The 14,600-nt window shown below is 54.6% G+C and overlaps 1 protein-coding gene across 1 annotated transcript in view; it reads left to right on the forward strand.

Moving 5' to 3' along the window:
• The window catches only part of CHL1 (cell adhesion molecule L1 like), a 68,342-nt gene extending 57,497 nt beyond the window's left edge, over nucleotides 1–10,845 (forward strand). Inside the window, exons 14-22 of the mRNA XM_011383845.1 lie at nucleotides 173–235; nucleotides 741–856; nucleotides 987–1,191; nucleotides 1,371–1,493; nucleotides 2,143–2,322; nucleotides 5,556–5,717; nucleotides 6,610–6,741; nucleotides 8,765–8,837; nucleotides 10,629–10,845. Of these exons, the coding sequence (XP_011382147.1) occupies nucleotides 173–235; nucleotides 741–856; nucleotides 987–1,191; nucleotides 1,371–1,493; nucleotides 2,143–2,322; nucleotides 5,556–5,717; nucleotides 6,610–6,741; nucleotides 8,765–8,837; nucleotides 10,629–10,845 (1,271 nt within the window). The remainder of the gene's footprint in view (nucleotides 1–172; nucleotides 236–740; nucleotides 857–986; nucleotides 1,192–1,370; nucleotides 1,494–2,142; nucleotides 2,323–5,555; nucleotides 5,718–6,609; nucleotides 6,742–8,764; nucleotides 8,838–10,628) is intronic.
• The last annotated feature ends 3,755 nt before the right edge of the window (nucleotides 10,846–14,600 follow it).

Here is a 14,600-nt window from a genome sequence, read left to right on the forward strand (position 1 = left end):
CGTCAGCCGCGGGACGGGGGATCGGGAGAGGGGGGTGGGGCGGAATGTGCGGAAAGCTTCGATTTTCCTAAACTTCCCAGGACAGCTGTTTCTACGTGGAAAATCAGTCCCGTCGGCTAAGCAGCACGGTCGTGCTCAGGCTTCTGGTCCCATTTGTCTCCGTGCGGCAAAGGCCGTGTGACGGTCCCCTGCCGCCGTGCCCGGGGCGTGGCCGTCTTCGGCCTTTCCGACGCCCGTGAGCCAGGCCCAGATCGTGCAGGGCGTCACACGCACACGCAGACACACGCCCGGGGCTCCGGGGTGCCGGCAACGTCGCAGTCGGACATGCTCGCACCATAGCGGCTGTCGCAGGAGTGACCCTCGGCCCGCGGCGCCCACGGTCATGTTTAGACACGGGGGGGGGAGAAGGTAGAGACGGTGAAATGGCAGCGATACGCACTGTCGTCCACGTTCTCCCTCCGACCCGAGACGGCAGCCCTGGCCGCCGCGGGTCCCCGGGGAGAGTGCCCCGCATTGCGGGCTGGGGGCGACCCGCCTTCCGGGGCTGCCCGGCCGGGCTGAGAACAGCGCCCGGCGCACGGCGCGTTCCCGGCTGCCGCTGGCTGTGAGCGGATCAGCTCAGCAGCGTCCCGAGTGACGTTAGCTGCGTTGCGGGTCTGGTCACCTGCTTCCGAGGGCGGCGCCACGGCCCCAGCCTGTCCGGGTTTCTCCAAAGCCGGTCGCTCTTTCCCGCTCCACAGACCCCGACGCGGCCCCCGAGATCCGGGGGGTGGACGTCATCAACAGCACGCTGGCTAAAGTGACCTGGTCAGCGGTGCCGAAGGACAGCGTCCGCGGACACCTGAGAGGATATGAGGTTTGCGTCGGAGCCCCCGGTCCTCGCCGCCGGGCGAAGCCCTTTCCTGCACACCAGCCCCGATCTCCGAAGACGAGCAGAGTGCCCGCCGCGTGGCCGACTCGCCGAACGGTTCTTGTGTTCACTGCAGATAAACTGGTGGAAAACGAAGAGCCTGCTGGATGGACGGACGCTCCCCAAGCGAGTAAACGTGCTGCGATTTTCGGGGCCGAGAAACTCCGGGATGCTGCCGTCCCTCGAGGCCTTCAGCGAGTTCCACGTGACAGTCTCGGCCTACAACTCCAGGGGCGCCGGCCCCGAGAGCGAGCCCCACGCCTTCCGGACACCAGAAGGAGGTGAGCGGGGGCGGGGGCGGGGGCGGCCTCCCCAGGGCCGACGCGAGCGTCTCCCCCCAGCAGCGTGAGCGCGGACTCCACGAGCTGGCCGCTCGCTGCCCGTGGGAAAGCGATACTCACGGGCCTCCTTGAAACCCTGCCGATGCCTGAGTGTCTGCCCTTGGCCCTGTGTTTCCCAGTTCCTGGCCAGCCCGCCTTCCTCAAGGTCGTCCAGATCGACAAGGACACCGCCACCGTGTCCTGGGGACTGCCTCAGAAGCTGAACGGAAACTTGACTGGCTACGTGCTGCAGTACCAGATAAGTACGCAGATGTTTCTGTGGAGTCACCCAGTCATAGTTCCGTTTGTTTTTTTTTTTTGGCTGAGGATTTGGCTCGCTATGCTGAGGGTCCGATGATGATGGTTTGCAGGCCACCTACTTCCCGACAGCACAGCACCCGTAAGCTGGCTCGGAGGAGCCTCCGGGCACTGCCTGTTTTTATAAAGAAAAAAGTTATTGGAACACAGCCGTGCGCGTTCATTTACACGTGTCTGTACCTGTTTCTCACTGCAGTGGCCAAGTCGAGTAGTGTGACAGAGGTTGCATGGGCCACACAGGCTGAAAGTCACCATCTAGTCCTTTTCCGAAAGGTTTGCCAAAGTCTGTTTTAGAAGAAAAGCACTATGCCAGTGGGTACCAAAAAACATAGTTTCGTATTTTTTATCAGAGACCTTGAGCCAGTTACCAGCCCTAGGTCTAGGCAAGGTGCTTATCCTTACGAAACCTCGGTTTCCCCACGTATGTTATAGTCACAATAATTACGTCGGCCTCAGAGTTAAACGAGTCGATGGCTCGGAGTGATTCAGATGGCGCCTTGCGCACCACGAGCATCATAGACGCAGAAGTCAGAGACAGCGTCACTCGGGTCATCACGACTGTGACTCACGGGGAACTGTCCTTTGTGCCCTCAGTAAATGACACCTACGAGGTCGGAGAACTGAATGCCGTCAACATCACGAGCCCCTCGAAGCCCAGCTGGCACCTCTCGAACCTCAGCCCCGCGACCCGGTACAAATTCTACGTGCGGGCTTGCACGTCCCGGGGCTGCGGCAAACCCCTCACCGAGGAGAGCCTCACGGCGGGCGACGGCAGTAAGTAGCGGGGGGCTCCACGCGTGCACGCGGCGAGCCTTCCCGACCCCGTGGCAGGGACCCACGCGCGCGCCACCGTAAACCGGCACGATCGCGCCTCGGTCCGCACCACCGATGTCGGTGCAGAATTTATCTATCTCGTTTGTCAAGTTCACATCGACTCGATTTGTGGGTTTCTACGGCAACAGCGATCGAGCTGTGTCGCTTTAGAGAGCATAAGGTCAGGGACCTTCGTTTTACTTAATTAGCTCAGGGGACCCACGGCCGGGAAGCTGTCCGTAAGGTGCGGGGAAGGATAGTTTTCTTTCGGAAATGTTTCTGCGTGGCAGATACTTGTCACTCCTGGCAGACATTCTGCAACACGGATCTGACACGCTCTACTCCGTGTCCCGACTCACAGACACGCAGATTCGTGCATCCGTTTTATTTTGTTGTCTGCTGGTTGATGCCAGATAACTGGCTTAAGAACAGCCCGTCAGTCTGTGGTTTCAGTTATACAATTCTCCTAATTCGATTGCACTTTAAAAAATCATTTCCGACTCAGAGCCGTCTCCCTCCCCGAATCGTTTTGGGAACTAGGATTTTAGCGGCGTTTTGCTGGGCTTTCTGTAACATCGGTGGGACATCGGAAGACGAACAAGGGGGTAGAATAAGGGAAACGACTCAGAGGAACCACGTGCTTCCTGATGAGTCATAAAGAGGGCGTCCGTGCGGTTCAAGCCGATCGGACCTGGCAGGATTGGCGGGGGCGGAGGGAGGCGGCAGGAAGCAGAGGGGCCTTTGCTGATCACGTGCTTTACGTCAGGTGCTCTTTGGGATGCTTTTCCACATTTCCGATGAGGAAAAAGGTAGACTCGATGGGAACAGAGAAAATAGTGGTGAGGAAGATGAAGTCGTGTGTCATTTATGAAAACACACGTTGACACGTATTCGCGTCTGTGAGGGGCCGTGACGCCCGCGTGTCCGCCCGTGCACGCTCACGCCCTGACTTCCACTCACCGCTCTGGCCGCCCCTCACGGCCCCTTCGCATCCGACTAACGCGGGGCTCGTGTTTCCCTCAGACTCCTAAGTGCTCAGGACCCCCTTCCACGGGCAATAGTTCCTCCCGGGGGAGCCCACAGTTCACCCTCAAGGACGAATTAGACACCGAGTGAGATGAGGAACCTGTTTACCTCTTCACAGAAGTTCCACTTAAAGACAGCGATGGAAAACTCTCTAGTAACTAAGAGCATCTCATTTCTCGAGAGTTCAAACGGGCATCACGTGTTCAGGGCAAAGACACGAGGCGAGAGCAGCCGTCATCTCGACATTGCGGCCCCCGTATTTTTGAAAACAGAGTCGAAGGCCTGGGAGGGTTGCTGTTTCCATGGAAACAAGGCCCGAGCGCGATGAGCCCGGCTGTCCCCTCTCACCAGCCCCGCCCCGTGAGGACACTGTGCCACAGGTGGCCTGACTAGAGTCACGCGGGCCAGGGGGACCGAGGTCGTGGGGCAGGGGGCCTCGGTCACGTTCACGCTGGACGAGTTGTTTTCGGAGGGTGGGCAGTGCCGTGCGTGTGATTTTGTAAGCGACGCTGCAGCCTCTCTGCAGATGCGAGATGTAGCCCGAGGGCCTCACGGCCAGCATCTCCCGTCACACGCGTCAGGAGTTCGAAGCCCCCTTACTGATCCGTTTCCGCTCTTTCTCAGGAATCCCTGTTTTCAGTGACCCAGCAGCGTCCCCTCCTCCAGCCCACCCTGCCGCAGGCGTGTCCCGCCACGCTCGCAGGAAAGACACCGCAGCCCCTTTTCCTACTGGTCTTGAGCACGATCTTTGAAAAAAGAAACACATACATTTTTTTCACTGAAGCGATACATCTTGATATCACTAAACACGCCAAAAATGATAACTGCGGTGCCCGTGGGGATGTGTTTCCGCGCACCCCCCTTCTCCGTGCTCGGCTGGAGTCCCCGGCATCTCTTCAGAGACTGGGGTCTCACGCGCCAGCATTTTTTTCTGGCGATCTCCTGGTCGTCACTCTGATTTTCACATGGCTCACATTCCATAGTCCAGGCGGAAGAAGAAGACGGAGTTAATCAGAAATGTTCTTTCTGTGCCGTTACTAGTTTGAATGAAACACTCGCTCTGCTCTTTTTCAAAAGCTTATGCTACTTACTGTTATATTAATATTTCTGATTTTCAAAGGCAGAATTAATTGCATTCTGTTTCAGCGGTGCTCAATCTTAATGGCTTTGCTCAGCTAACGTCACCGGCTTCGTTTCTTCCATGGTGCCATGTTTTAGTGAAGCTCTCGTGTTATCAGTAACTATATAATTAATTTCTAATCTGTGATAAAATGTTATAGCTAAATTTTAACATATAACAAAGTATACCCATTTGGAACAGAGTTTCCCAACCCCTAATATTCGCAACATGGGATATATTTTATCTTCCGTATAAATCTTTAGTATTTTCTGGTTTGTATCTATTCTATCGAGTTGATTCTAGCAAAATACCTGAGAAAATATTTTAGATATTTTGTTGTGAGATTGGAAATTACATGTGTCTTTGCTTACACTTGACTCATTTTTATCTGTGACCATGAGATTCTGTAGTTGATATATTGGCATATTCATGGTTTTTTTTTTTTAAGAAAAGTGTCTCTCACCACATTCTCAAAATGTCAGTGCATTTCATGTACATGTGCCTATAAACCTGCATGTGATGTAGCTTAAGTTTCTACAAATTTCATCTGTTTGACACGTGATCGTATCGTGATGCCATGCATCAGTATTCAAGGAGAAGACCCAGACAAAGATTAGTAACACGGAGTTGAAATGTCACGTGCTTTAATTTAAAGCCACGGTGGCCACACCGTTCCCTGCTGGGATTGGCAAAGTTCGCATTGCACAAAATGACATCGTGTGATTTTTTGAAGTCTGTGTTTGGTTTTGAATTATTCACACGAACAGGCAGATTTATAGTGCCATTTCATCGTGCACATCATCTTAAAAGGGCACGAATTAAGTTAATTTCATTGACTGAGTTTCAGTATATTATAAAAGGAAAATCTTAAAATGTTGATTTTATTGCTCTCCTGATCATTCAAGAACTATCTGAGGGTAAAAATGCCACAAGTAGCTCTCATATTCATCTGAAATAGCACTATATGTATAAATATAGATATTTTATTTTTCATGTCCTGCTTTTCAGTGGTGCCTATTGACATGATTTAACTGTGTGCATTTCTCAGGTAAAGGTCTCGGGAAGCTGTCCGGAGGAGTAAATCTCACTCAAAAGCTCCACCCAGTAGAGGTGTTTGAGCCGGGAGCTGACCATGTAGTTCGCCTGTCGACTAAGAACTGGGTGGATAACAGTAGCATTTTCGAAGACGTAATCGAGGCGAGAGGGAGAGGTGAGACGCGAGGCCGCGCGGGGCGCGCCAGGCGCCCCCTCCGCGCCCCGTCGACCACGTCCCCACGCGGGGCGGCGCCAGGCGCCCCCTCCGCGCCCCGTTGACCACGGACCCGCGCAGACTTCCCGCGTTAGAGGGAAAGCACATGGAGGCTGCTCCTGTAAAAACGATCGTTTCAGTTTCTTTCAGCCCAGCGTTTTAAAACCATGAAAAGGAAAAACGTTCTACAAAGGTCCAGCTCCCCTTCCTGTTTCTGCCGTGTGTGGCTGCCTAAACATGTCCCCGCTCATTAACATGTGAATAACAAAAAAACTAAAAAGCAAAACAACCAGAACCTGGCGACGCCATGGCAACCTGCGGTAACCATGGCAGCCAGCGGTAACCACGGCAACCCACGGTAACCATGGCGTCCTGCGGTAACCAAGGCAACCCACGGTGACCAGGGCATCCTGTGGTAACCACAGTGGTCTGTGACCAGGGCGGCCGATGGTAACCATGGCAGCCTGCGATAACCAAGGCAGCCCGTGGTAACCGAGGCAGCCCACGGCGACAGGGCATCCTGCGGTAACCGAGGCGGCCTGTGCTGCTGCTGCTGCTGCTGCTGCTCTTGCTGCTGCTGCCGGGCTAACCTCACCCGCCTGCACCCTCCTCTCTGGGTTCCATCCTCAGAACCAAATGCGACCGGACAGGGCCCTTTCCAAATAAAGCCTGGACACTGATCAGTGTCCTCCCCACGAAACATCCTTCCAGTCACGTGCCCTGAGGGTCACTCGGGGGGACCACAAAACTGACGCTCTCGTGTGTGTTTGAAAGCGATGTTGAACTCGCCCCGAGGGGCGTCGTCCGGGGGCTGCCTCGTGCATCGAGCGTGTGCCTCCTCTCTGTGCGGCAGGGTACGCTGGCCTGTACGATGACATCGCCACGCAAGGCTGGTTCATCGGGCTGATGTGTGCTGTCGCGGTCCTCACGCTCACACTGCTGACCGTGTGCTTCGTGAAGAGGAACAGAGGTGGGAAGTACTCAGGTAACGCCTGCCACTCTGTGTATGGGGACTGGGGTCGCGGTACACACGGAAGCAGCCCGAGGCTCTTCGATGGCGAAGGGCGTGCTACGTGTGTACTATGGAATATCGCTCAGCTGTCGGAGACGAGATCCTGCCGTCTGTGACAGCGTGGACGGACCTTAGGGGTGTCATGCTAAGTGAAATATGTCAGACAGAAAAGGACAAGCACCATGAGATTTCCCCCAACTGTGGGATGTAGAACAGAAAGCAACAGACGAATAAAGTTGTCCTTTAATATTCATTACATGGTGTCTTCTGAGAGGCTCTCTTCAGAAACGTCTCGTTTTTCTAGTGACACCTTCAAATCAGATTTCTATTAGCATATTAGGTGAGGGACAAAGTATTCCTGTATTAACTAACCAAAGGCAGTATGTGGCCTAGAGGAGGGGCCCCTCTCCTCAGGCCAGGGACCGGTACTGGTCCAGTCCGTGGCCTGTTAGGACCCAGGCCGCACAGCAGGAGGTGAGCGGCGGGCCACCGAGCCAGGCTCCATCTGTGTCTGCGGCCGCTCCCCGGCGCCGGCATCACCGCCTCAGCCCCGCCTCAGCTCCACCTCAGCCCCGCCTCAGCTCGTCAGGCCTTAGATGCTCACAGGAGCGCCGGGCCCTGTGTCAGCAGGGTTGGGGACCGCTGGAGAGTCCCGCATGCAGGCGGTTGCCCACTAACTAGTTATTAGTGCTTAAGACAGGGTCTGACCAGACTGACGATGCTTCCGAGCTGCTTTTATTCGTAAAATCGCAGAGATGTTGAAAAGACTTATTTCTAAGTCGCACACGTGGACGGGCCCATTCACGGCTGCCTCTCTCCACGTTCGTGACGCAGGGACTGTTCTGCTCCAGTGCGTTCTGATGGCCTGCACGCCGGTCACCTGCGTGAGCGGTAACCACAGCGGGCACTGCGCTTCTTGTGACCGTGACGACATTGCCCTGAATTAAATAAATAAAGACCATCCGAGTTAATACGATGGTTGTCTTCACTTTAGTTTCATTCAATTTCCAAGCTCATCTTTTTCCGATAAACATATTGTGTTGGTGCTATTTTTTTCTTAGTATTCGGGGTGCTTTTATATTGGGGGAATGATTTAGATCCCACTGAGTGTATTCTGATGAGGTTCAGATTAGTGAAAGTTCATTGACTTCTGACTCATTCAGCAAATATTAGTGGGAACCCATTATATATTTTGAGCAAACAAACAAGCACAATTTCAAAATTTTTGTAAAATTACATGGAAAATTTACGTAATTATACACCTCATTTTTCCCTACGGAGACTGAATCATTATGAATTAGATTTTCACGGACTCACAGTGTTCTGGGTGATTAACTGGAAGATCACAGAGAGCCAGCATTCCCTTTTGAGTGTCCCCCACCGGTCACTGTGAAGTGCGGCCCCATCCAAATTCTAAAAGAGCTGCTCAAACGATGCCCTTGAAGGAGAATGAGGCCATCGCTTCACCCTGCAGGACAGCAAAGTGACACCCTTCCCCCCGGGTGTCTGCGAGCAGCCCAGGGCCACGCGAAAAGCTGACGTCAAGGGTCACTGTCGACCCGCGTGATGATTTGGGGGCAATTCTGAGGAAGAGGAAGCGGGAAACGACCAAACGTTTTGACTCTCGCTGTCCAGTTTAGCGACGTAGAGCTGGTGCGAGCCTCCGGCACCGTCAGGCGGTTCGCGCAGTGACAGGCGTGTCGGTCACCGACCTGCTGGCGCCACAGCCAAGCAAGACTCCCAGCGGGTCTCGTCATCCCGTGGTCGCGGGTGGCCGCGGCAGGGTCTACTGCGTGGCGGCTCTCATGATAGCGGGGGACCCACACGTCCGTTTTGTCCTTACAGAGATTTCGGACGGGCTGTAGGTCCAGCCACAGAAAGCGTGGGCCGCCCGCACCGGCGGGGGCGAGCAGGGCTGTGGGATCGGCCGTGTCTAGCCTCGGCCGGTACGTTTTTTTGTTACGTGCGTGACTTTCTCCTGCGTTTTTCTTGTCAGTGAAAGAGAAGGAAGACCTGCACCCAGACCCAGAGGTCCAGTCAGGAAAAGACGAGACCTTCGGCGACTACAGGTAAACGTGGCAGTCACCTGCGCTGGGGCGGAGCGTGTCCCGGGTCACAGGCTTGGCCGCACGGCACACGTGCTCGTTCTCAGAATCGGGTCCCCGGGCCTGGCAGGCCGGGGCGTCTGGACGATGCGGGAGGCGTCCTGTGAGCGTCGGGCAAGGGCAGTTCTGTCAGGTGACCGTCTCTTGGCTTACCTAAGCATCTTCAGCATGGCTGCCGTGAGCCCAGGGGGGGCTCCGTTTACCTCCACACCCAGGTGTCCCGTGCACCTGCTGTGTGCGCCTGCGAAGGTGAGCAAGGCGCACACCGTGTCCCCCCGCGGACCTGGCCCGCGGAAGGCAGACTCCGCCATGTTCATGACTAGGATCAATTAAGTACGATGACAAAGCAGACGAGGGGGCAGTGGCTCCCTCCAGGGACTCGAGCAGCAGTGGGAGGTGGGCTCGCAGCTGGTGACTGCTGGGCAGGAAATAGGTAAATCACCCCTGAACCACCTCCCCTGCGTCCCTTTATAGCAGGGGGCCCCAACCCCCGAACCATGGACCAGGACCGGCCCCTGGCCCGTTAGGACCCGGGCCGCACAGCGGGAGGTGAGCGGCGGGCGGGCGAGCGAAGCTCCATCCGTGTCTACAGCCGCCCCCCGGCGCCGGCGTCACCCCTCAGTTCCGCCTCACATCAGGGCTTGGATGCTCACGGGAGCCCCGGTGCCTGGTGTCAGACAGGTTGGGGACGGCTGCTTCAGAGCCGTTGACGCGTGTTTCACCCTCTCCTGCTGAGAGCACAGGGGCATCAGTTACACGGCCCCGGTCCCCGGTCGTCCTGGGAGGAGGCTTCGCTGGGCGCTGTGCCCCGCGACCGGATTCTCACTCCTGTGGCTCCTCCCGGTGCTTTTGTCATCACGGGAGCCAGCGATCGTCAGGACAGCCTGAGTTACGCTGCCGTCACGGACGACTCCGAAGCCATGGTTCTCGGGTCACTTTGTCACGTAGGGGCAGTGGCTGGACGGGGGGCATCCAGATCCTCCCCGCAGAGAGAGAGCATGGAGGATGAGCGCTGGCTCTGAAGTGACACATGTCCCCTTTGTCCCCTTTGGCCCAACCGTGTCCCATGGCGACCTGCGGGCAGGAAGGGCCGCCCTGCCACGCGCGCGGGAAGCGCGTCCAGGACCCGTTGCAGGAGCGGCGCGGGCGGCCGCCGCGAAGCGTCAGGTGCTAGTCCGTCCCGATTATAGCTTTTCCAAGTCCTTCGTTTCTCAAGGATTTGAAAAATCACACAACTTTACAGCACGACAGTTGTTGGTACTTAAAACTTCGCTCAGAACCTGGGGAGACCACGTTATGTCACAGACAGAGCTGCTTTTGTTGGGGATAAAGCCGGAGCATAGACACAAATCACTTGTGCATTTATGGTCTAAAAGTGCCAGCTACATTTTTTTCTTAACAAACCCAAGTTCATAAACTATAGGAAAGGAGGTTCTAGGGTTTCGAGAAACAGAATTGGATTGAGTAATCTGAACAGACGGGACATTCCAGAAGGGTTTGGGGGCTCACGGAGGTAAGACGGAGGGCCGAGGCCCGCCGCTCCGCGTGCACAGAGGGGCCGGGCACCGCGGGCGACGCGCACGGGGCGACGGTCCACACGCGCGTCCGCAAGAGCGTCGCTGAGGGCTCGTCTGTCTGCCGTGTTCGCGGGAGATCCTGAAAAGTCTCAGACTCTGTAGCAGTCATGCAGGAGTCTTGCTTTACTGGAATTTTCCGTGGCGGGTTTTATGCAGTTTCTTTTCCATTGTTTTCCAGCGACAGTGACGAAAAGCCTCTGAAGGGAAGCGTCCGGTCGCTGGCCAGAGGCACGGAGGCCACGGGGAGCGCGGACAGCCTGGTGGCCTACGGGGAGGGCGACCACGGCCTGTTCAGCGAGGACGGGTCCTTCATCGGCGCCTACGCGGGCCGTGGGGAGAAGGGGCCTGGGGACAGCGGCGGGAGCGTCCCCGTGCCCTTCCCGCCCCGGGCGTGAGCAGCGCGTGTCGCCTGCCCGCCCCCCCATGTGCACGTCCCGAGGCCCGTGGCCACCCAGGCGCCCCCTTCGCTGCCACCACGCTGGGGGACACGGCGCCGCCCCAGGAACGCAAGGCGCCTGGCCCCGCGGGTCTGTGCTCGGGGCTCGGCGCCTTGGCAGGAGCTGACGTGTGGGGCGCGGCTCAGATCCCGTGTCTCGAGCTCCCGCGGCCGAGCCCCAAGCCCGCGCCGCTGTGTCTCGCGGCTGCTGGTGTGACCGGTCGCCACGTGGTCGGGCACGGCCACCTCGCAGCCCTGCGTGCACACCTGTGCTCGGTCCCCGGATCCGCCTGGGCGACTCTGCTTCCCGCGGGCGGAAGGACGGCCACCACATGGCTCTCGACGCATAAACAGGGACACGGGCACCTCCTGAAAGCTGCTCCTGGGGCACAGTCCAGACCTATTGATCCGCAGGTGCGGGAGTCTTACCTGATCAGCCAACCGGTGTTTACTGAGCTCTAACGATTTGCCCGGAGACGGTCGTGTCCAAACAGGATCCTAACTTGTCCGGATCCAGTGTGAATCGTTGATTTCTGTCGGTTTTGACATCGGCCAACGTCTTCGTTGTTTTCCCGGACTGAATTCGGCTGCGGGGGGCGCAGGGGTCGGAGGTCATTCATGACAGAACACCGCGAGCTCTCGGTGAGGCCCGAGCGTCATCTCTGTTGTACTTTGTTATTTTATCTCCTCTTCTAAACTGGCCGCTTTTACCTTTGTCCTGTGTTAATCCAACAGTAGGTGTGCGTACGCCTTCCGAATGCGTTGTACATAAGATGCTAATATTCACACACTTCAAAGCGTAGACGCGTCGTGTTCTCCGGTGAAGGTGCGCGCTGACGGGTGGTCTACACGGCATGCGTCAGGGGCCAGAAGCCATTGCCCGTGGTCCCAGCGCCACGCCCAACAGCGCAGGGTCCGTGACGCAGGACACTGTATCGAGCGTTTGGACTGTGTCCCTACATTGCTTTTCCCAACAGTTTCAAAATAAAATATCGTAGAAATACTGAGGGAAATGTTTTCCTGCATTTCGGAAGTTTCGTTGAGTGTGCTCCTGCCCTGGGCGTGTTCGCCTGCATCACACGTTACACGTGGTGGGACGTTTTTCTGTTTTCTTTCTGTTGAAGTCAGTACAAATTCAGGAAATTTATTTCCTGGAAAGTAGACGGCTAGTCCTTTTAAGATCGTACGTGGAACTGGTTCAGTAGCGGTAGGAAGGTTTGCGCAGGCATGTCAGTAAACGTCAGTGTTGAACTTCTGATGTCATGGAAACATTTTTTAATCTCGCCGTAAAATTCTTAATGATGTTTAAGTGAAATTAGCTCACAGGTTTCCTTTATTCTCTGACCTATAGCTAGGGGCGTCTCTTGTTACATCCTTGACTTTGATTTCCATAGCCGCTGTATTTCTTGCGGACCCAAATGTAGTGATGTTTGTGATGGTCAGCGCAGTGACCCACGTGGAGTCACTTTAAACCTTGTGTGTGTCACCCAACATGCGTAGGCAGCAGCAGAATGTCATTTCAGTGGCGCCTCGTGGGTCAGGATGGACCACGCTCCCGAAGTAAGAACCAGCGGGGACGTCACCCTGCGTGAGTGTGGGGACCCGCACCCCCGGAGGCGCACCTGGAGCTTCACCCCCGTCCGGCCTCGGGGGAGCCGCTTCTCCAGAGGGCAGAGTCGCGTGCCGATGAGCCGGCAGGAGCGTCAGCTCCCCGGCGCCCGGCGCGGCCAAGGTCGGGCTCCAAGGGCAGCACTGCAATCGTGCGAGTCCCTCCTGTTTGTCATCGGCCAGAATGGTCTTAAGAGAAGCGCGTGAGTTGGAAATAATCTCTGGAAATCGTTAGGAGCAGATGTATTATAGATCGCATGATCTTTAAGTTAGAAGTTAACGCCGGTAATGAGACTTTGCGTCTCCTAGTGGAGGTCCCTGCTCGCCCTCAGGGTGAAAGGACGTCCCCGCCCCCTGCTTTCCGAGTGGCCAGAGCTGACGGGCACGGAAGCCACGCTGCGTCGTGGCTGCCTCTGCCGTCCATGTTACCGCTTCTCACTGCCATTCGGCTCCTGCCGCGGACCTTCAGCGCAGGGGCCGGGCCGGGGCGGACCACCTCCGGTCTGCCGTCACCGTTGTTTGCCACGCTCCAGGCCTGATGGCGGGATGGCTCCCCAGGGATGGCTGCCCGGGGCTAGCGAACCCCCAGTTCTCCCCTGGCGCCAGCACCAACTTCATGCACAAGCCCGTGGGCAAGAAGCTCGACTCCTTGGCTGCAGACGGTCTCGACGCTGAAGTGCTGACGATGATCCCACGGACCTTATCTTTGTCACAGGGTGTTCTTCTGTATGAAGAAAAATTTGAAAATGATAAAAGCTAAGATGCCTTTTAACTTCACAAACGAACCTACGATCTAACGACGAATCGGAAAGTCACCCCGCCCGCGCACGCCAACACAATTTTTTCCTGTGAGCACATAAATATATTTTTCTAGAAAAACAAATCTACAGGAAACGAAATTGATCTCCTGTTCAACGAGTGGTATGATTTGCACATGCCATGGTAATTAGTCATCAGAAGAAAATTAAGCAGGGTCTTTGCTGTACAAAAGTGTTCTTCGCTGCTTTTGCATGTGTCCGAGAAAACGTGGCTTTGGTGGATTTATTCTATTGGCGTAAAGGCGTCTGATATTTTAGATGTGTCCATGTTTATAAAAATGTAAAGCACAATGAAATGATGCTGGAAATCTCAAATAATATTTTTTTTCCCTATTTTATATTCATGGAAGAGACGAGCTAAACAGAGACCAGTAATGTTTAATGAGAAATATTGGTGCGTTTTGCTAAGCATTTAAAACATAATTGCCAATTGGAACCCTAAATGTGTTTACATGCCATTGAGAGATGATTCTTGTAGCAACTTTGACTCCAGTGTGAAGGGGCGGGTTTGGGACACGCCAGCGTGCACCCTGGCGCCCCCTGGCGGAGGAAGTACTGATGAGCCAAAGCTTAGTTTTGTGTCTTAAATTGTTTAACTGCATCATCAAAAGAGATAAAAGATATGTAAAGCTGGTTTACTTGATTACTCCTTTTTTGGCTTAGATTAATATTCATGGTAGAATTTTATTAAAACGTGTTAGTGCTGTAGGTGGTGTTCGTATTATGCTTATGAATATGTATGGCTTAAAAATATTTTATTGTACATGAAATTCAACTCTCCAAATAAAAGTTTGACTTCATGTACTCTGAAAATGTTTGTATTCTTTTCTACCCAGATGAGAGGAATCAGAATTTCCATATCAACCTTACCTTCTATCGCCTCTGATTCTGGAATATCTATAATGAAGTATAAATTAATAAAGTGCGAATGAGGTAAAAACAATTTTGATTTGAATAAATGTTTACAATAGATTCATTATTATCAACATCTACAGAATATCATACGCCAGTAATTTCTATACTTATGATTCGTGTGAAATAAGGTGGATGTATATTCACCTGGTTGTTTTTAAAACAATGCAGAAATGTCACTTTTCAAGAAAACGTCCAATACGCTATGCTTTCAAATAAGGCTGGTGGGAAGTCGAGACACCCAGCAGACAGTCGATGGAAAATTGCGATTTTTAAACACGTTGGATGTGTACTAAGCACTTCACATCCGTTATCACATTTAGCCTCTAAAACGACCATCTATGTGTAGAATGAAGGCACGTGGTCGTCACGTGAC

This window comes from Pteropus vampyrus, unplaced genomic scaffold (genome assembly GCF_000151845.1).
Source record: "Pteropus vampyrus isolate Shadow unplaced genomic scaffold, Pvam_2.0 Scaffold546, whole genome shotgun sequence".
NCBI classification, from domain to species: domain Eukaryota; kingdom Metazoa; phylum Chordata; class Mammalia; order Chiroptera; family Pteropodidae; genus Pteropus; species Pteropus vampyrus.